At 43.0% G+C, this 21714-nt stretch overlaps 1 protein-coding gene across 1 annotated transcript in view; it reads right to left on the bottom strand.

Annotated features, from left to right (window-relative positions):
* Positions 1-19107: 19107 nt before the first annotated feature.
* The window catches only part of FUT10 (fucosyltransferase 10), a 58198-nt gene continuing 55591 nt past the window's right edge, over positions 19108-21714 (bottom strand). The window contains exon 5 of the mRNA XM_029066146.2: positions 19108-21223. Coding sequence (XP_028921979.1) covers positions 20999-21223 — 225 coding nt within the window. The 3' untranslated portion in view covers positions 19108-20998. The remainder of the gene's footprint in view (positions 21224-21714) is intronic.

Raw genomic sequence — 21714 nt, 5'->3', positions numbered from 1 at the left:
GTTAATGTCATCCCATAGATGTTTTGTGACATTTTAGCAACTGAGGTACCTTGCTCTGGAGTCCCAGGAATGAAGAAATACCTGCTAGTGTTGTAAATGAATGCAAGCTTCCAAACAAGTATTAGATGGCCACTTGTCTAGCACTATTGGAAACCTTTAGTTTTATTGTTTAACCAGGTTTGAACAAAGAGCTTTTGCAAGCTTCCTTGAATTTTTTTTTTAATGGTTAAAACCAAATTTTGTTCAGTCCATCTGTCCACCCCTTCCCCAGTCTGAGTCTGGACAGCATCAACAGGGTGTGAAACAAATGGGATCTGGGACACCTTAGGCTGAATTTTTTAATGATTTGCCTGCCAATAGGGCTGATATTTAAAAGAAGTGTGTCCCTATTGATTGTCCGTTTCTTGTAGGGGCAGTCCAGCATGGTCTTGGGGATGGCCAGATACATTTAAAGGCTCTGGGGGCCAAAGTCAGGGGGCCCCAGGCTAAAGATGGGCAGGTAGAGAGGCACTTAACTCAAAATGTTGCCCCTTGCTTTGTGAATTGCCACCACCATTCCAATACTCAACCCTGGCAAGAGTGTGGCCTAGTAGATAGAGCAGGGGACTGGGAAGCAGAAGGAACTGGGTTCTAATCCCAGTTCCACCATTTGTCTGCTATGTGACCTTGGGCAAGCCTTTTAACTTCTCTGTGCCTCAGTTACCTCATCTGTAAAAGGGGGCTGTAAGACTGTGAGCTCCTTGTGGTACAGGGACTGTGACCAACCTGATTAGCTTGTTTCTACCTCAGCACTTTAGTGCAGTGCCTGGCACATTGTAAGCATTTAACAAACATCATTTAGGAAAAAAAAAAAGGGCCTCTGGATGGAGCACCCATGCCCAGCCTCACCCTTTGCCATGACAGAACTGTCTTCCATCCCTGCAGCTCTAGCTTGTTGCTGGGGTCAGCAAGAGCCACACAAGAGCCACAGGCCCCAGCTCCATGGGAGGCTGAAAATCCAACAGCCTGGCTCAGAAGACCCCATCAAGAGGGAATGAAATGCCTGAAGAGACAGAAGAGCACCCCCTACCCTGTACTTTTCTTCCCTTCCCCTCATCCATCAATTTTTTTTCTTAGACGATGATGGTATTTAAGTGCATACTAAGGGTCAAGCACTGTTCGAAGTGCCATGGTAGATACAAGCTAATCAAGTTGGACACCTTCCCTGTCTTTTATGGGGCTCACAGTCTTAATTTCCATTTTACAGATGAGGTAACTGAGGCACAGAAAAATGTAATGAGTTGCCTAGGGTCACACAGCAGACAACTGGCAGAGCCAGGATTAGAACCCAGATCCTTCTGACTCCCAGGGCTGGGCTCTATCCACTAAGCCATGCTGCTGTCCTAAATGATATTTGCTAAGCACTTAAGCTCATTATGAGTAGGGAATATGTCTGATAATTCAACTGAATTATCAGTTAATAATGTGCTCTACTAAGCACTTAGTACAGTACTCTGTACATAGTAAATGCTCTATAATTGTGATCAGTTAATTGATACGTGCCAACTCTGTGGTAGGTACAAGGTAATCAGGTAGGGCACAGTCTCTATTCCTCACAGTCTAAATACTGAATCGCCATTTTGCAGCTGAGTAAATTGTGGCACAGGGAAGTTAAATGACTTTCCAAGGTCACACAGCAGACAAGTGACAGGATTGGGATTAAAACCCAGGACCTTAGGTCTGTGCTCTATCCACTAAGCGTGCTGCTTCTCTGGGATTTGAATGTTATCTATCTGACGTGGGTAGGGAGGCAGTTCCAAGCCAGAGGAATAGTGGGAGCATTGAGCAATTAAATGTAATAAACTCTTACTGTTTGAAGAGTACTGTACTAAATTTTTGGGAAAGTACAGTGCAATAGAGTTGGTAGACACTATCCTTGCCCAGGAGGAACTTAGAGGCTAGAGGGAGAGGCTGACATTAAAATAAATACAGATAGGAGAAATGGGAGAATATAATGTTATGTACATAAGTGCCAAGGCTGGGGATCTGGTGATTAGCAAGTGCTTAAGGGGTACAGAGCCCATTGCATAGGTTACTTAGAGAGGAGGGCAGGTAGGGGAAAGAGGGCTCAGTAGGAGAAGGCCTCTTGGAGGAGATGGCAATTAGGAGGGTTTTAAAGCCAGAAGCAGTAGAGTGGTCTTTTGAATATGAAGGGGGAGGGAGTTCTGGGCCAGAGGGAGAATGTGGGCAAGGGGTTGGCAGGGAAATAGATGAGATCAAGATACAGTGAGTATGGTGGTGGTAGAGACAGCAAAGTATAGGGATTGGGTGGTAGTCAGAAATCAGCAAAGTAAGGAGGGAGACCTGATTGAGTGCCTTGAAGCTCATGATAAAGGGCTTTTTTTTGATGTGCAGGTGGATGAGTGTGGCTCAATGGAAAGAGCCCGGGCTTGGGAGTCAGAGGTCATGTGTTCGAATCCCAGCTCTGCCGCTTGTCAGCTGTGTGTCTGTGGGCAAGTCACTTAACTTCTCTGTGCCTCAGTTACCTCATCTGTAAAATGGGGATGAAGACTGTGAGCCTCATGTGGGACAACCTGATTACCCTGTATCTACCGCAGCACTTAGAACAGTGCTCTGCACATAGTAAGCGCTTAACAAATACCAACATTATTATTATTATTATTATGAGCAACCACTGGAAGTTTTTGAGGAGGGAGGAGATGTGGACTGAACTTTTTTGTTTTTGTTTTTAGGAGTGAAGAGCAGAGTGAAGTATGGACTGGAAAGCATAGAGACATGAAGCAGGGAGATCAGCAAGGATGTGTTAAGTGCTTGGATTAGCATGGGAGCATCTTGGATGGAGAATAAAGGACAGATTCTAGAGATGTTGTGAAGATAGAACAAACCAGGTTTGTTGTCTGATAGAATATGTATGTTGCATGAGAGAGATGTCAGGGATAATGCCAAAGCTATGAGCTTGTGATACAGGAGGACGGTGGTGTCTATAGTGATGGAAAAGTCTCGGTGTGGAAAGGGTTTGGGTGGGAGGATAAGTTGTTTTTATTTTGGTTGTATTTATTTTGAGTTGTCTACAGGAGGAAATGAGAGACTGCAGAGAAAGAGAGCAGCCAGGACTGGAGAGATTTGGGAATCATCTATGTAGAGAAGGTAGCTGAAGTCATGGGAGCACATGAGTTCTCCAGGGGAATGGGTGTAAATGGAGAAAACGAAGGCATCAAAAACTGAGCCTTTAGAAACCCTCATAGAGGATGAGAGTTCAAGTAGTGAGCCCGTCATTGGGCAGGGATTGTCTCCATTGCCGAATTGTACATTCCAAGCACTTAGTACAGTGCTCTGCACATAGTAAGTGCTCAATAAATACTATTGAATGAAAGTAGGATTGATTAATTTATTATTTATCCTCATTTTCTCCTCTTCCCCTTGTTGTAGGACACAGGTAGCTAGGGGCAGAGAGAGATCTATGCACATACAAGCCTTGCTCTGTTCAGTTCCACATTAGGTAGTTCAGCCCCATTGATTGGAGTCCGGCAGGGCTCTTAGAGGCAAGCCCCGACTGGGCAAAGCTCTACAGTAAAACATACCTATCTCATATTGTCCATTTTCCTTCTGGCTTCTGCCGGCCCCACCAAGATTCATTTGGGTTAATCAGATTTGTATTACAAACACATATGCACATAATTCTTGAAGTGATCATCCCTACATCAATCCTTTTATCCAAAGAACTACAATTAAAAATAGGAACTCTTTCAACATTATATTAAATTACCCAGAAGAAGTGGATAATGTTACAATCAGATAATTGAGATACTAAAGAAACAAATGAACATGATAGTAAGACAAATTGGATTTACACCATTTAGAAAAGAGGGCCTGAGCGTTTTTCCTCTGGCAATTAATCACAGTGCCCAGTGTCTTTCAGTATGCTGAATCCTCTTTATAACACCATTCTCCGGAGATGGGAAGTGTGAAGACCCTAAAGAAATGCTGTCATAATGAGGGTAATTAGAGTAATGAGCTTTTCACAGAAGTCTTCTGTTTATTCGATTTTTAAATAACCAACACTCAAATGCAGATATCCAATTAGTTTGAGTCTACCTCCCCCTATGGGAGGGAACAGGCAGTGCATCATTCCTCATTTGTTTTCCTCTCAGCTCATCACCTTTTTCTTTGTTAATAATAATAATAATAATAATTGTTGTATTTGTTAAGCACTTACTCTGTGTCAAGCACTGTTCTCAGCTACTTAGAGCTTACTGTGGGCAGGGAATGTGTCTGTTTTCTCCCAAGTATTTAACAAATACCATAGTAAGTGTTTAACAAATACCACAATAATAATAATGATGATGGGAATGAGGAAAAATATTCGTGTATAAATATATATATATAAATATTTATAAAATGGTGGTATTAGCTTAGTGCTTACTGATGCCAAGCACTGGGTAGATGTGAGATAATAGGTTGGCTATAGTTCTTGTCCACCTGGGACTCAAAGTCTAAATAGGAGAAGAATAAGATTTAATCCCCATTTTACAGATGAGTAAACTGAGACCCAGAGATGTTAGGTGACTTGCCTATATATATACGCACATATATTTGGTAACAAAAGTAAGTAAAAACTGAATAAGTGGAACAACTAAATCATTATCAAAATAAGTGTGAAGGATGGCTAATGGAGGTGAACATGGAGGTGAAAATTAGTTGTGGAGTGCTTCCTAGAGGAAGTTTTTGTTTATAAAAAGGCTTTGAAGGTTGAAAGAGATGTGGTTTGGTAGGTTTCAAAGGGAAGGGAATTCCATGCAGGAAGAAGAAAATTAAAAGAAAAGTGCAGCTAGACAGCTAATTTTGTTGGACAGAAGAGTGTGAGCTTAAGTGTAGCAGGAGAAAGGAATATAAAGAGAAGACAACCAACAGTTGGTGGAGAGCCTTGAATCCAATGGTCATGATGCAGCCTTGATGCAGACACAAATGGGTACTCACTGGATCTTTTTTTTTCCCCAATGATGCACTGTGAACAGTGTGATTAAAATGATCCAGGCAGTAGAATTTAATATGGCCTGAAGCAGAGAGATCAGTAAGGAGGCTAATGGAATAGTCAAGCTTGGAGGTGAAGTAAAATTAGATTTGTTTTTTAAAGGATACTAGTTAAGTGCTTACCATGTGCCACAAACTGTTACTAAGCTCTAGGATAAATACAAGTTAATCAGGTAGGACACAGTGTCTGTCCTACATGGGGCTCAAAGTCTTAATCACTATTTCACAGATGAGAGAACTAAGATACAAAGTAGTGAAGTGACTTGCCCACTGTCACCCAGCAGACAAGTGGCAGAGCAGGGATAAGAACCTAGGTCCTTCTGACTTCCAGGCTCTTACCACTAGGTCAGGGTATTGACCACAGAGCACTGGAGTAGATATAAGATAATCAGGTCAGACACAGACCCTGTCCCACAATGTGCTCATAGTTTAATTAGAGGGAGAGCAGGTATTGAATGCTCATTTTACATATGAGGAAACTGAGGCACTGAGAATCAATCAGTTGATGGTATTAAGTACTATGTGCAGAGCACTGTATATTAAGCACTTGAGAGAGTACAATACAACAGAATAGCAGACAAGCAGAGTCAGGAGAGCAGTTCATTCAATAATATTTAAGTGCTTACTGTGTGCAGAGCACTGTACTAAGCTCTTGGGAAAGTACAATACAGCAATCAATAGAGACAATCTCTGCCCTTGACAAGCTTACAGGCTAGAGGAAGAGAGCAGTTGAGTGATTTGTCCAAGGGCACACAGCAGGAAAGAGACAGAACTGGGATTAAAACCCAGGCCCTCAACTCCCAGGCCTGTGATCTTTCCACTAAACAACACTGCTTCCTGAGTACAGGAGTGAAGGAAGAGGACTGTGGGGGTGATACAGGATTGGGAGTCAGTAGGTGAGATTGACAGAGTGAAGTTGTGGGGTGGGGAGGGGGGAGGGACAAGGGAGTTAGTTTTAGAAGATAGGGTAGTGTTTTGGGCAGGAACCTTCAATGACTAATAACTACCTCATAAAATTAAATTATCAGTCAACGGTACCCAAAGGAAAATGTGAAAGAAATAATACACAACCTGAGGCTTACTTTTGTTTAATTGGGTGAGGAGCAAGCGCATATGGAAGGAAGAAGTACATTAGGAGAGCACTGTGGTCAAGCAGATAGAGCATGGGCCTGGGAGTTAGAAGGACCTGGGTTTTAATCCCGATTCCGCCACTTGTCTGCTGTATGACCTCAGGCAAGTCACTTCATTTCTTTGGGTCTCAGTTACCTCATCTGTAAAATAAGGATTAAGCCTGTGTGACCCATGTGGAATAAGGACTGCACCCAACCTGATAACCCTGCATCTACCGCAGCACTTAGGACAATGCTTGGCACTTAGTAAGCCCTAAACAAATACTGTTATTATTATGATTATTATTATTACCATCATCATTATCATTACTGTTATTTGAGCCCTGAAGATCCCAGCCAGGGTCTGAGGTTCCACTGAAAGAAACTTGCCAATGCTTTCAAATTTAATCTGCTCATCTCTTCACTGATTGGGTCCAGGGAAGTGTTAAACTGGGCTGCTGATTAATTATGTATATGTGAAATACTTGATCAACTTTTTAAGTGGTTTCCCTTTGGCAACCCTAAGAGTTGAGGAGAAAGTAGGAGATGGGTCTATTGTCAACGAGGAACTGGGCTCAAGGCTGAGATTAGAATTCATCTCTCTGGGCTTCTGCATCCAATTTGAGTCCACTCTCCATTTCTTCTCCATATCTGAGCCCACCGCATAATCCCACTTTCCTAAGAATTGAGAAGGGGCTGAAGAGTTAGCCCACTTGGTATGCCTAAAAGACATGCTTTCCTAGATATGACTCTAAGGGATGGCAGGCACTGTACTGTTAGTGGAGGGTGAAAAAACAGCTTTACACTGATGCTAATGGATCCTTCAAATGCCAGAAAGTTACTGTGCTCATTTTAGATTTTTGAAATTAATCTCTCTCTAGTGTCCCCTGCAAAAACCTGAGATTTATAACACTGTTCCTGTCTAGGGAGCTTCAGTAATTGAAAAGGAGACTTTGGCCACATTATGGAAGCCCAGGGAGAGAACTCTGCTCTGTTTCTCTTGTTGGCTGCAGCAGCTTTTCTATAGACGTCTAGCTCACTGACTCACAGGCTCACAGGCTGGAAACTGTATACTGTATCCAAGGTGCAATTAAAAGAGGGAAGAAGGGGAAGATGAGCAGGTGGAACATGTCACAGCTGTGAACCCACTAGGGGTCATAACCCGAAAGAGTCTCATCTCCTGTTGCCTGAACAGGATTTATGTCAAAAAAAATTATAATTTCCCCTGACTAATTTCTAGTTCCCATGTGTCTCCCTGCCTCCTCTCCCATCCTGTGCCTCCCTCACTCTTTGGTATTTCACTGTTTCATTTCCCCAGGCAAGTTTCCAGGATAACACTCAGCACCCATCCTTGGTTGCCCAATGAAATATCACTGGATTAACATGCTTCCTGAGCAGGACAGGTGCCGGTACTCCCGTGCTGCCTGATAGGGAACACTGGAAAGCTTCCCCTTCTTCTCTAAGCAAATGAAAAGAAGAGAATGCTCACTAGCCATGTTCCAGCCTTTCTTCATTCATTCATACATTCTGTTGTATTTATTGAGCACTTACTCTGCGCAAAACATTGTACTGAGTGCTTGGAAGAGTACAGTGCAACAATGAACAGACTCATTCCTATTCTACAATAAGCTTACAGTCTAGAGACATGCTTGAGAACATGGTGGCACCCTTCCCATATGGATCGGGCCGCTGTGTTCTAAAAAAAAAAATGCCACAATTCCCAGCAAGTGGAAGGTATATGTGGACCTAGGAAGATGTGCCCTCATGGGAGAACTTTCCACAGGCACAAATATAGTTATTTCTCCCCTCTGCCTATACACCTTTATTTCCCAGGGTGACTGTATTCAACTAGTCATTTTGTAATTTAGAACTAGCCATGACAAGATGAGAGCAAGAGTGTCCCCCTTACAAAGGCTCTCACCTGTGGTATCCATTCAATGTCACATTTATTTATTTGTTTATTTTTATGGTTTTTTAAGTGTATAATATGTGTCAAGCACTGTTATAAGCACTGGGGTAGATACAAAATAATCAGGTTGGACACTATTCATGTCCCACATGGGGCTCACCATCTTAATCCCCATTTTACAGATGAGGTAACTGAGGCCCAGGAAAGTGAAGTGACTTGCTCAAGGTCAAACAGCAGACATGTGGAGGAGCTTGAATTAGAACCCAGGTCCTTCTAAATCCCAGGCCCATGCTCTATCCACAAGGCCAAACTGCCTCTTGGCATTTATTGAGCACTTACTATGTGCAAAGCACTGTACTAAACACTTGGGAGAGTACATTATAGCAGATCTGGAAGAGCTGTTCTTTGCCCACAGTGAGTTTACTGTCTAGAGGGAAAGATAAAACAGCAGGAGCACATCAATCAATGAATCAATGGTATTTATTGAGCTGTTATTATGTGTAGAACATTGTACTAAGTGCTTGGGAGAGTACAATACAACAGAATTAGCAGACATGTTCCCTGCCCATAACGAGTTTAAAGTGTAGATGGAAAAGATAAAGCAACAGGAGCATAACACATCCTTTTTTAGCTGCTGCTGAGGTAGGAAAAAAAAGATTTTTCAAATCCCAACTCAGTCAACTTGCTTAGGATTTAGAATTTAGGAGCCAATACAATAATACTAAACAAATACAGTGCTTTGCTGCTCTGCACATAGTAAGTGCTCAATACTATTGCTGGCATAGTGGACAGAACATGGGTCTGGGAATCAGCAGGTTCTAATCCCAGCTCTGCCACTTGTCTGCTGTGTAGCTTCGGGTGAGTCAATTCACTTCTCTGTGCCTCAGTTCCCTCATCTGGAAAATGGGGATTAAGACTATGTACCTCACATGTGACAGGGATTGTGACCAACCTGATTTGCTCTATCCAACCCAGCACTTTGTACAGAGCCTAGTGCATAGTAAATGCTTTACAACTACCATAGTTATCATTACTATTACTATAATTACCATTGATTGATTGAGATGAGCTTGGGAATAGTATTTAAGCATGATTTTAATTCCTTTGTACTTTTTAACAGCTCCAACTTGGGAATGCAGCCCATAGTGGTAGCTACACTTGCCACATGCTGAACATGGCTGATTGAAACCAGAGTCACTCCAGGATCCATGTGTGAGCCAAAAGAGCAGGAGACCTGGAGGTTAGTAGAGCCATCTTCCCTGAATTCCTCAGAAGAGAGGCAAGGAGGCCCAACTACATGTAGCTACATCCCTTTCTATTGAGCACACATCTTGGACAGGAAATCCAAAGCAGAACTTCAGATGGTGGGAGTGAGAGAGCATCTTACAGTCTTCTTGCCTGTAAGTTCACTTTGAGCAGGAAATGCATCTACCAACTCTGTTGCATTGTATTCTCTGAAGCACTTAATGCAATACTCTGCAAACAATAAGTGCTCAGTGGATACCATTGATTGGACAGGACCTCAGATCTGGTACTGTTTTTGAGACTGGGGACAATAGGCAACAGTCAATTATTCTCCTCCACCTTCAAAGCCTCCTCCAAGAGGCCTTCCCTGACTAAACTCTCATTTCCTTTTCATTCACTCCCTTCTGCATTTCCCTGATTTGTTCACTGTATTCAACCCCTTCTCACCCTGATAGTATTTTTGCACCTATCCTTAATTTATTTATATTGCCTGTCTCCCCCTCTAGCCTGTAAATTTCTTATGGGCAAGAAATGTGTCTGTTATATTGTTATAATGTACTCTCCCAAGCATTTAGTACAATACTGTACACCTAATAAGTGCTCAACAGATGAAATGTATTGATTGACTGAAATAGGGGACTGGGAAATGTAGTTTCTCTGGGGTGCAGAGTAGAGCTTCTGGGAAAGTTGTCTCCCAGTTTAAAGATGACACAGTTGACTGCTTGTAACCAGTCTGACAGCACTGTGTCCATAGGGATGAGTGGAAATGAGAGAGAATGTCTTACACACTTAAACACTGTTCCACTGGAGGTAAAGTAATGCATCCTTTCTGGCTCCTTGCTCTTAAGGGCAAGCATTGCTAGCCACCAGTGGTTCCACAACAGGATATGCACTAGTGCTATAAAAACATGGCTTTATATCCTGGGCATATGGAAAGGAATAGCAATGAATTTCTTCCATTCACAATAAGTGAAAAAATACAGTGAATAAAAAGAGAGTATCCATCACAGGCTTAGGCTATTTACTTTATCAGGTGAACTTGAATTACTTATAATGACTTCTTTTAGTACGTGAGTAAATGGATGGTAGTATTTTTGTTTATAGGTAATGGTTTCCTTAAGGAATTGAGTAACTCTGCAATTTATAGATCCTTAGGTTTCTATCATATAAAAATGAGAGTTTGGGCAGTACTCAAAGTATTTCTTTGCTGGGTATTTAGTTACAATGCCTAGTTTAGGGTGCAATTAGAGGTAAATACATTTTGATAGTGGCTATAAAAATTTAGTGTGCTGAGATTCCAATTCACTCTTGTCCAATCATTAATGAGCAGCACAAGATGGATTTTTGGAATGAGAATTACTGGCTCAAGCAAGAATTTGCCCACCTCTTTTTAATATCTTTTCAGACTATGAAAAATAGACAATGAACATGGGGAACACATTCTTCCTTCTTTTCAGCTAGGTGGTTGTTACTTTTCTTTACATATTGCCCTGCTTTTTTCTAGTTTCACTTGTCTGCTAAAATGGATTTATCTTCCTCTTAGTGATGGGGAGTGTATTTTCTTTCCTCTGATAAAGATATAAGGAAGCACAGTGGTATGTCATACTATGTTCACAGTGGCTCTGGCCAATCATTCTCCCAGCATGACCCGGCACATTTTAACTCAGACCCACTGAGAAGTAAGCAGCATCAGTCCATGTGCGGTAGTGCACGCTGACCAAAGGCTGAGACTCTCAAGATGGGTGGGGAGACCCTTCCTTTCTTAAGATTCTTCATAGAAAAGAGGAGCACCCCCATGATTCTCATTGGTATTTGCAGTGTGGACACCTGGTTACAAATGTACACAGACACAATATATTTTATTCACACAAACTTAAGCAGCTCTTGTTTAAAGAATTGGGATGGTTTGGCCAGGAGAAAGCTGAGGGGTGGTATAAGAGCAGTGTTCAGATTTTTAACCATTTCCAGCTATCCTCCAGTTTCAGTGAAATTTAAACATGAGGAAATTAGCTTAACCTGGAGTCTGGAAAGATTTATTCTAGATGTGAAGAGGTTTTTTTTAAGCACCAGAATGTTACCTAGGGAAGTGGGTTTTTTTAAAAATGGCAAAGTTTCTTGTATGACTGAGTTGGGTTCTGGTTTTTGTTTTGTTTTGCCTCTCTCTCTCTCTCCCTCCTCTACCCAGGCATCCATGCATGTGTGCGCACACACATATACACTCCAAAAGTGGGGTAAAGGAAACCGCTAGAGCCTTTAAAATGTACTACCTGCATCCCTTTTTATGACAAACTTCCGACTGGTTTAAATTTGAGCTGTTGGACTTGTCCCTAATCAACTCATTTTTCCAATGGCACTGCTTTCAAGGGCACTAGTCATCTAATTTACAGTATTATGAATTTAAACCAAAAGGATTCTTATATTTTACTTCTGGCTACAACTCTAAACTTGGCATTTCCTATATTAAAATAGTTGTTAGGAAAGTTTCTTAAGAAGAAGGATAAGAGACAAACTCCAAGGAAGGGAGACAAGCCAGATGCTTCTGATTATTTCCACTAATTTAATGAAGATCCCTTGACTTGGTTGGGTCTAGTTGTATTTGTTTAGCACTTACCATGTGCTAGACATTGTACTAATCACTGGGGTAGATATAATCCATCCATCCCTGTCCCACATGGGGTTTATAGTCTAAAGGGGAAGGGATAGCAGGCATTTCATTCCCATTTTACAGATAAGGAAAATGAGGCACCAAAGAATTGTGACCTGCCCAAGGTTATATAGCAAATAAATAGTGGACCCAGGATTAGAACCTAAATCTCCTGACCCCAGGCTCCATCCTCTTTCCATTAGGCCATGTTGCTTCTTTTTTTATTCTCTCTTGATTGTGGGACAGGGAATGTGTCCAACCCAATTATTTGTATCCACCCAGCACTTAGAACAGTGCTTGGCACATAGTAAGTGCTTCACAAACAACACACTTAATTGCATTTATTTTTGATTATTTCTATACCACCTAACAGACTTGCTTTGTAATTCTTTAGGATTGAAGGCAATGAGGCCTGAAAGAAATGAGCCTTTTTTGAGGAAGGGGATGGCTGGTGGGTTTACTTCAAAGAAGCTGTCAGATGGAGTAAAGCAGCTGAAAATTTCTCACAGCAGGCCTGTATCAAAACCCACTGGGCCTGTCAATGTTTTCTGGTGCAATCCGTGCTTTCAGGTAGCTTTTTGTTTGATTATATGAAACAAAATGTGATATTTTCCCAACTTCCCACTGGCTAGTTGCTTCTGCTCTCTTAGCTAATGGAGTAATGTTTTAACACCTACTGGGTTATATGGTACTGTGGTTAACTGCTTCTGGGATATTTATTCACTGAGGAAGGGCTGCTGAGTAGAGTCCAGTGATATCATTGCTCATTACAAGCCCTAAGCTCCAATAACTTGCACGTTCTTATTTTTCACAGGGAAGTTTTAGTCATCCACAAGTGTCACTCACAGCCAGAGATTTTTTTAGAAATTGGGTTGGGCTCATTTGGTTTATGTTATATTTGGCTTCAACTCTTCCCCCTGAGTTGAAACCGCAGCTTGTCCCATGCTGGTGCCTGGAAATTCATCTTATCTGATGGGAGCAAGTTAACTTAGTTGAGGTACAGTGCCTCAATCAATCAATCAGCCGTATTTACTGAGTGCTTACAGGGTGAAAAGTACTGTATCGGCCTTATATAAGTGGACTTATAAAATGTCTGGACATAGTTTGTGGCTAATTAGGAGGTATCACATTGACATGGCCCAAGAGTTTGAAATACTTGCATGGGTATAGACTCCAAAATTTGTTATGCTCAATGTGGGGAAGATTTTTTGCTTAAACCAGTTCAGTTGTGAATCACTCTCCCTGGGGGACTGCCACCAAACTGGCTTCAAGCCAGTTTGAAGTCTGTTGAAACTGAGGCCCAGCAGCAGAAGCTATATACTGGGAGAATTCCCTAGAAGGCAAGCTGATGGTCCTGCCCAAGTCTCCCCTAGGGCCCAGCCTCAAAGGGGACCCCTCTGAAGTATCCTGGACCTGCCCCCCAGCAAGAAACTGTGGGAACACCCAGGAATGCTATCCCTTAGGGGCAAATCTGAAACATTGTCTCTAGAGATGACCCCCTCCAGCACTAAAGGTTTGGAGCAGTGTCACCAGATGTCCCTAATACTAGCAGCATTGCTTAACCTAGAAACTTGTGGGCTGGGATTGAGGTAGAAATTCCATCTCACTAAACCATGTTCATTCATGTGTGACCATTTGCAATCTTTGCTTCATTGGTTTCTGACAGATTGATATCTCTGTTTTCACAGCTCTACTCTTTTCACCTAAGGGGGAGAGGTTGTAATCTGTGGCTGTCACTTCCTAGCAGGCTGGGGCCTGGCCTCTTCTGGGATTTTCCCTTCAAAATGTTGTGTCTTCTGACTTGTCAAATGGGAATGTCACACTAGCCTCCCACCCAGGAGCATTGAGAGGAGCAGATTTACAGTGCTTCAGAAACCCATAGTAAGACTTCAGTAATTACTTGTAAATCACTGGACTGAGAAGACAGACCCCTTCCCCTCCCCCTAAGAACCCAAGATCCCCTCCCATCATGCCACTCTGGGGATTAGCACCTGAACCCCTCACAAGCAGGGCTTTGAATAGCTTGTCTCGGCACACTTCAGAGCATTAGAAAGGCTTCAGTTGACTATTGGTCTCTGGAAAGAATGGAGAGGATAAAACAAGTAAATAGCTCCTTCAACCATAATGTTCTTGGTGCTCTTAATTATGTTTACTGTTGCCTTTGTCAACATGTATTGTTTTGCTTTTGTGTTAAATCCTTCCTCCTACACCGGCTGCCACCCTCCTGAACTTCAACTTTCAGGGCCACGGATCAACTCTGGTTTCACGCTTGGGTAAAGACAGCTTCAAGTGTGTCAGAATCACTAGTTCTGACTCTTGTGTCCAGCCTACGCTCAGCCAGACCATTCATGTACTGGCCTCCACATGCACCTCAAAACACACCCAACAGGACAAGAACTAGGTTCATGTGACATTTCTCATCGGAGCCTATAAAGTGAGTAAATTGGAAGTGATGTTATATTTGCATTTTGGTTGTGAGGTCTTAGATATGTCACAGTGCTCGGCACATAGTAAGCTCTTAACAAATACCAACATTATTATTTAGGCCCCAGCCACCTCTTTCAGATGTAGAAATCAGTCAATCAATCGTATCCGAGAGCTTACTGTGTGCAGACACTGTACTAAATGTTTGGGAGAGTACAGTAAACAATATCATAGACATTCCCTCCCCACAGCGAGTTTATAGTCTAGAGGGGGAGACAGACATTAATATAAATAAATAATCGAGGCACTGGACAGAGTTTTTATATTTACCAGTTGCCCAGAAAGCCTGTGGCATTTGCAATTAGAACTTTCTTCTTGCATTTATGTAAAAGGATAGTCCAGTGTTCCTCTTAGGAATAAGAGAAGTTCTAGAAATAGAATGTCTTAAGCACTTACCATGTGCAGAGCATCAAGCACTTAGGGTGCTCTCCACACAGTGAGAGCCCAATAAATATGATTGAATGGATACACAAACGAGAATTAGACACAGTCTCTGTCCCTCAGGAGACTAACAATATAAAAATTCACTGTGTCATCACTATAAGTGTTTATTGAGCTCAAAGAGTGGGCCAGGCATGAAACAACTAGCACAACAGCTAAGATGCCTCCAGTCCTGCTGTCCATGTCTTTGATTTTTAGGTTAAAAAACAGCTGGTTGTACATTTATTGCTTTCCCTAGGCATATTTTGCCTATGTTAATTTAGGTGAAGGGAACAAGCGAAGAGTACTGAGCTGCTTCATAGGGGTGAAGCTAATTCTCCACTACCCCCTAAAATCTGGTTTCTTTAGTGAGGTGGGTTTGACCAGAAGGGAGGTAAGCCCTGGGGCTGGTGTGGACTGAAGATCATTTCCATCCCACAGAAATATAGGTGGCAATGTGGTGTTGGAAGTGAGCTATGTCTACTCAGGGGCTGACAGAAGGTTAATGGGATCAGAAGGCCTCACCTCCGGGTATTAAGCTGATTTCAGCTTCCTTTTGACTGGTAGAACATTGAGGATGTTCTCTCTTTTGTGCCCCAGCAGTCGCTTTTCCAGATGCTGTTGTGAAGAGAGCTGTCACATAAAAATTGGCCCCAGAGTATGCACTGCAGGTTAATCACAAGGCAGAGGAATGTACATGGAATTCCCCTCTCTGGAGGCACTCACCAGCCTACATGGTCAATCAATTAATCAACCAATGGTATTTTTTCAGTACTTACTATTTGCAGAGCATTGCGCTTGGGAGGGTGCAGTACAGCAGAGGTGGTAGACATCTTTGATGCCCGCAGTAAGTTTACAGTCTACAGTCTTCACAGAGCCGTTGCCAGAAAGTGTCCTGAAATGACCCTCCTCAAAATATTTGTAAGGCTTTATTCATACCATCTTACCTTCATAACACATCCAACGGTCTGGGGAACAGAGCAAACAGAAGAATTACTCACAGCATTTACATAGCACTTTGTACTGTTCAATCTTTATAGTTAATAATTCCTCGCACTAACCCTATGGAGGCAGTTAGGTTGATCACATCCATTTCACAGATTAGGGAAACAGAGGAATAGAGTACATAAGTAATTTGGCTCAAAGTCACAGATGCAGGCCAGGGTTAATAGTGTGGGCACATCTGCTTCCCTGAGCATGCTCATACTACCACTTGGTAATGATGGAGTAAAGAGGCAGTGCTGTCCAGTGCTCTGGCAATGGATCAGAGAGAGGAAGAGCATATTTGGCTCAAGTCCAAGTAAATTCAAAGAAATAACTAAATGTTGCCCTCAGGTAATTTTCTTTCCCCAACAATGAAGGTAAGACCCCCATTTACCTTAAACAGCTGACTGACCGTAGTCACAAAGTTTCTTCTCATTTTATGCATAAACAATCCCACTCCAGAAAGCTGCTCCTGCTCCTTCTGGGGACTCAAAGTCGAGTGTTACAATAGCTCTAGATCTATGTCTTGAAAATCACTTGAACTGAAGGTTTATCACTTTTTATGAATGATCCAAGCCTCTTTCTTCCCTCCCTCCATCATTAAGCCAAGCAGTGGCCCCAGGGTTCTCCCCAGCCCTTCCACCCCCACTCCAGGGCTCTGGAGATTATCCACAACAATCCCCAGAGATAATCTCCAGAAATTTTCTGGAGACTATTCTAGGGAATCGGGACCAAGCCTGTGTTATCCCTAGCCTGGAGCATGCTTAAGTGGTCAAGCCAATTCCAAGAGTGACCCAGAAATTTAGTCCACTCAAAGACAGAAGGGATCCTTTTGAGCTGTTCTAAACTGGACCCATTATGTGGTCTGGGATGCAGGGTTGGGGACATTTTTCTATCCCAGCATTTGCTTCACTGGTTGTCACTAGGCTTTCTCACTTCACTTTTTGTAGTTGCAGTATTTGCTAGCACCTCCAACTGAGAATGGAATGGGGGAAGGGTTATGTTTCAAATGAGTACATTGTTTCTTGTTCATAAATCCTGTAAAAAGGTTTCAGTACTGTTTGTGGCTCTCAGCTATCCGTGCTGTCCTTCACTCCCACAGTCACTGGACACTGAGAGTTGGCTATTGTGATTTCCTGTCTCTACAAGTTCAGGCCTGAAAGCTTGGGTTACAGACTCTAGATGGTAAACTTGTGGGCAGGAAACATGTCTACCAACTCTGTTATACTGTACTTTCTTAGAATTCCTTAACTCCCATTCTCTCCTAGACCCCCTCCAATCTGGCTTCCGTCCCCTCCACTCTACCGAGACTGCTCTCTCTAAGGTCACCCATGACCACCTCCTTGCCAAATCCAATGGCTCCTACTCCATTCTAATCCTCCTTGACCTCTCTGCTGCCTTTGACACTGTCGACCATCCCCTCCTCCTCCATACCTTATCTCACCTTGGCTTCACAGACTCTGTCCTCTCCTGGTTCTCCTCTTACCTCTCTGGCCGGTCATTCTCGGTCTCCTTCGCTGGAGCCTCCTCCCCCTCCCATCCTTTAACTGTTGGAGTTCCTCAAGGGTCAGTTCTTGGCCCTCTTCTGTTCTCCATTTACACTCACTCCCTCGGTGAACTCATTCGCTCTCACGGCTTTGACTACCATCTCTACGCAGATGACACGCAGATCTACATCTCCGCCCCTGTCCTCTCCCCCTCCCTTCAGGCTCGCATCTCCTCCTGCCTCCAGGACGTCTCCACCTGGATGTCGGCCCGCCACCTAAAACTCAACATGAGCAAGACTGAGCTCCTCATCTTCCCTCCCAAACCGGGTCCTCTCCCAGACTTCTCTATCACCGTTGATGGCACGACCATCCTTCCCATCTCTCAGGCCCGCAATCTCGGTGTCATCCTTGACTCGTCTCTCTCGTTCACCCCACACATCCTATCCGTTACCAAGACCTGCCGGTTTCACCTCTACAATATCGCCAAGATCCGCCCTTTCCTCTCCACCCAAATGGCTACCTTACTGTTACGGGCTCTCGTTATATCCCGGCTAGACTACTGTGTCAGCCTTCTCTCTGACCTCCCTTCCTCCTCTCTCGCCCCGCTCCAGTCTATTCTTCACTCTGCTGCCCGGCTCATCTTCCTGCAGAAACGATCTGGGCATGTCACTCCCCTTCTTAAACAACTCCAGTGGTTGCCTATCAACCTCCGCTCCAAACAAAAACTCCTCACTCTAGGCTTCAAGGCTTTCCATCACCTTGCCCCTTCCTACCTCTCCTCCCTTCTCTCTTTCTACCACCCACCCCGCACGCTCCGCTCCTCTGCCGCCCACCTCCTCACCGTCCCTCGGTCTCGCCTATCCCACCGTCGACCCCTGGGTCAAGTCCTCCCGCGGTCCTGGAACGCCCTCCCTCCTCACCTCCGCCAAACTGATTCTCTTTCCCTCTTCAAAACCCTACTTAAAACTCACCTCCTCCAAGAGGCGTTCCCAGACTGAGCTCCTCTTCTCCCTCTACTCCCTCTGCCATCCCCCCTTTTACCTCTCCGCAGCTTAACCCTCTTTTTCCCCTTTTCCCTCTGCTCCTCCACCTCTCCCTTCCCATCCCCACAGCACTGTACTCGTCCGCTCAACTGTATATATTTTCGTTACCCTATTTATTTTGTTAATGAATTGTACATCGCCTTGATTCTATTTAGTTGCCATTGTTTTTACGAGATGTTCTTCCCCTTGACTCTATTTATTGCCATTGTTCTTGTCTGTCCGTCTCCCCTGATTAGACTGTAAGCCCGTCAAACGGCAGGGACTGTCTCTATCTGTTGCCGACTTGTTCATCCCAAGCGCTTAGTACAGTGCTCTGCACATAGTAAGCGCTTAATAAATACTATTGAATGAATGAATGAATACTTTCTCATATATTGTACTCTCTCAAGCACTTAGTACCCTGCTCTACACACAGTAAGTGCTCCATAAATACCATTGATTAATTGGTGCCATTCCTCAGCATCCACACAAAAAGGAGGGCTTCCTTTGAGTTCCAAGGATTTGAACTCCAGCCTCCTGCCTGAGCAGCTGGAGGCTGTAGAGAAGCTTCCTACCTCAGACTGAGTCCTCTGAAGTAAGGCTCTATGTAGCCATAAAGGGCCACTGACTCCTCTTGTTGAGATTCCACTTGTGGATCAACCAATCAATGGTATTTATGGAGTGCTTACTATGTGCAGAGCACTGTACTAAGTGCTTGGGAGAGTATAATACAATAGAAGTAGCAGACACCACCACATTCGCTTCTCACAATGAGCTTACCACTCTGCTCTCAGAACAAATGGAAGCCTGCTGCTGGAGGGAGAAAGTTTTAGAGTTACTCAAGTGCTTGCCTTGTTCTATTATAGCATATTGTTCTGCAAACAGTGGGTGTTAAGAAAGCATAGATAAGGTTTGATATTGTCAAGTAGTCCTTTTATATATCTTTTCTTTTTGCTTTGGCTCTTCTGCTTGGCTCTTGATGCTAAAGTAGTCTTTTCTCTACTGGTGAAACTTCTGTCCTTTCTCCTTACCAGGTAGCTTTGTAACATCCTCAGGAGCCCAAAGTTTCTGTGGCTTTTTAGCTTATTTCTGAATAAGACGAAATGGTCAGATTAGCCCATCTGCTGAATGAAAGGAGAAAAGGGGACATGCTACATAGCTTTTACAAGGAGGTCCCTTTCTGTAGTCTCCAGGAAACCTCTCTACAGCAGGGGAATTCCTTCTGGCTTTATTTCAATCTTTCTCCTTTTTACTCCCATACTGACTGGGCTACCCTTCACACTTTGTAATAGATGGGTTCCAAATTTAATTTTCACTCAGACAATGCTTGGGATATAGTTGTAAAATTGTATCTGATTTTATAAACAGTTCAGAATACTGGGGAATAGAGGTCATATTTTTTCACTGAACTTAGTGGGACCAGTTTTAAAATGTCAGAATACTTTCATAGTATAATAATAGCACCATTCTGGGATGGCCAAAGTGTTAAAGAGGAGGAAGAGAAAATGCACTGGCCCACAAATTCAGAACATATTAACCCAACAACAAATGAGTATAACAGACATAAATATATAGTCAAGAATCTCTAGGTAGTTCATTTCCAGTGGAGTATGGGTAAATAGTCGATCTTTCAAATGGAAACAAACTGATGAACTCTTCCCTGTGATTAAATAAAACAATGACTTGTAGTCTATGGATCCAAATGATTCTTCCATTTAAGGCTAGTTTAGGGTCATAAGCAGCACAGAGATGTTGGTTTAAAGAGACACTGTTTGGGAAGAAAGGCCCCTGGGTTCTTTTGTTTTAAAGATAGAAACTAAACCTTGCACTGCATGTTTGCAGCAGATCTGTCCCTGGACGTTAACAGATGGGATTACCCAGTGCCAAGCCTAATGAATTTCACATTTGGGCTCAGCACCAGGAAATTCAGCTTGCCAAGTTACAATGAACTGCTGTTGCTGAGGGAGTTGAGGATGACTATTCAGCTGGAACAGCAACTTGGGTGACTTCACTTACCTTCCGTGACCATTAAAATGGAGGTAAAGTGCTTCCGGTGAATCTCAACACAAGGCATGTAACTGAATTTAAAATGTAAAATGAAAATCTTAATGTCTTCAAGAAATACTTCTTTTGTATAAAAATATAAATGTGACCCCCTAAGGGTTATTAACATTTCTAGTTTGTTAGAGCTCAACATGAGTGCTACATGGATTAAAACCTATCCTGAGGATAGTCAAGAAGTCTGCTTACCACAGTTACTGATTTTAAAATATTAAGGCAATTTAGAAAAGAGTAGCATACAGGCTTCTGCTCAGTGTACTAGACTCTATTCTCCCCAACACCAACACACTGCCCAGGAAGTAACTGGACCCTGTGGAGACAGAGTGATGCTTTTTTTAGGTGACTAGCGGTCCATTCAGTGCATTGCTCCTTCCCTAGACAAGATCTACATGACAGTTAATTTTTGCTCCATATGACCACAAAAAGCACATCTGTAAATGTGTGCATTCACACAAACACACACACACACATCAACACTGTTTTAGTCCTCTTGCAGTGGCTTGGAAGTGTACACATCCGTTCCCAACATCTCAGTTATATCACCAGAGGAGACTGTGACATTCCCCTTTATGATCCATCCCCAGATAGTTTACTTTCCAAATTCAGTCTTTGAAAACCAGGGTCCAGAACTCCTGTGTGGTGAAGTTTCTATTCCTTTCAACCAGCCATCTAAGTGCTTGGGCTTCTTTCTTGGACTGTTCAAAGCTTGGAATCCACATCTCACGCAAAGAGGTCCAGTGTAGAGACAGAGAGGAAAATGCAAAAGTCTCAGGCTTGGGACAGCTCAAATGATTAACATCCGCATTCCACTTCCTGGGTAGTAGTCCCTGCCAAAAGGAGGAGAAATAAGCTTGATGAAAGCTGCATTCCCTGAGGTATCAATCCATAGCATCCCTCCATCAGTATCTAGCATCTTTTCTCATTAATCCATCAATCAATGCATAAGGAGCACCGTACTAAGCATTTGGGGGAGTACAAGAGAGCTGGTAGAAATGTTCCCCTGTCCACAAGAAGCTTACCAGTGTACAGATATTCAAATTTCTGTCTCCCACTCAAGACTGTAAACATCTTGTGGGAAGGAAACATGTCTACTAACTCCATTGTACTGTATTCTCCAAACTGCTTAGGACAGTGATTATGCAACAATAGTTTGCTACTTTTGAGGGAGGAAAGAGAAAGTCTACAATAGGAACAATAGTAATGTTATTGAGTACAGTGCTCACCCCTCTTCTCCCTTATGGCCTAGTGGAAAGGGAAAGTGGTGTGGGAGTCAAGAGGACCTAAATTCAAATCCTCACTCCACCACTTGTTGACTATG

The sequence above is a fragment of the Ornithorhynchus anatinus genome, chromosome 5 (assembly GCF_004115215.2).
Source record: "Ornithorhynchus anatinus isolate Pmale09 chromosome 5, mOrnAna1.pri.v4, whole genome shotgun sequence".
Classification (NCBI taxonomy): domain Eukaryota; kingdom Metazoa; phylum Chordata; class Mammalia; order Monotremata; family Ornithorhynchidae; genus Ornithorhynchus; species Ornithorhynchus anatinus.
Note: the sequence above shows the minus strand (reverse complement) of the source record. Positions and strands in the feature narration are given on the sequence as shown.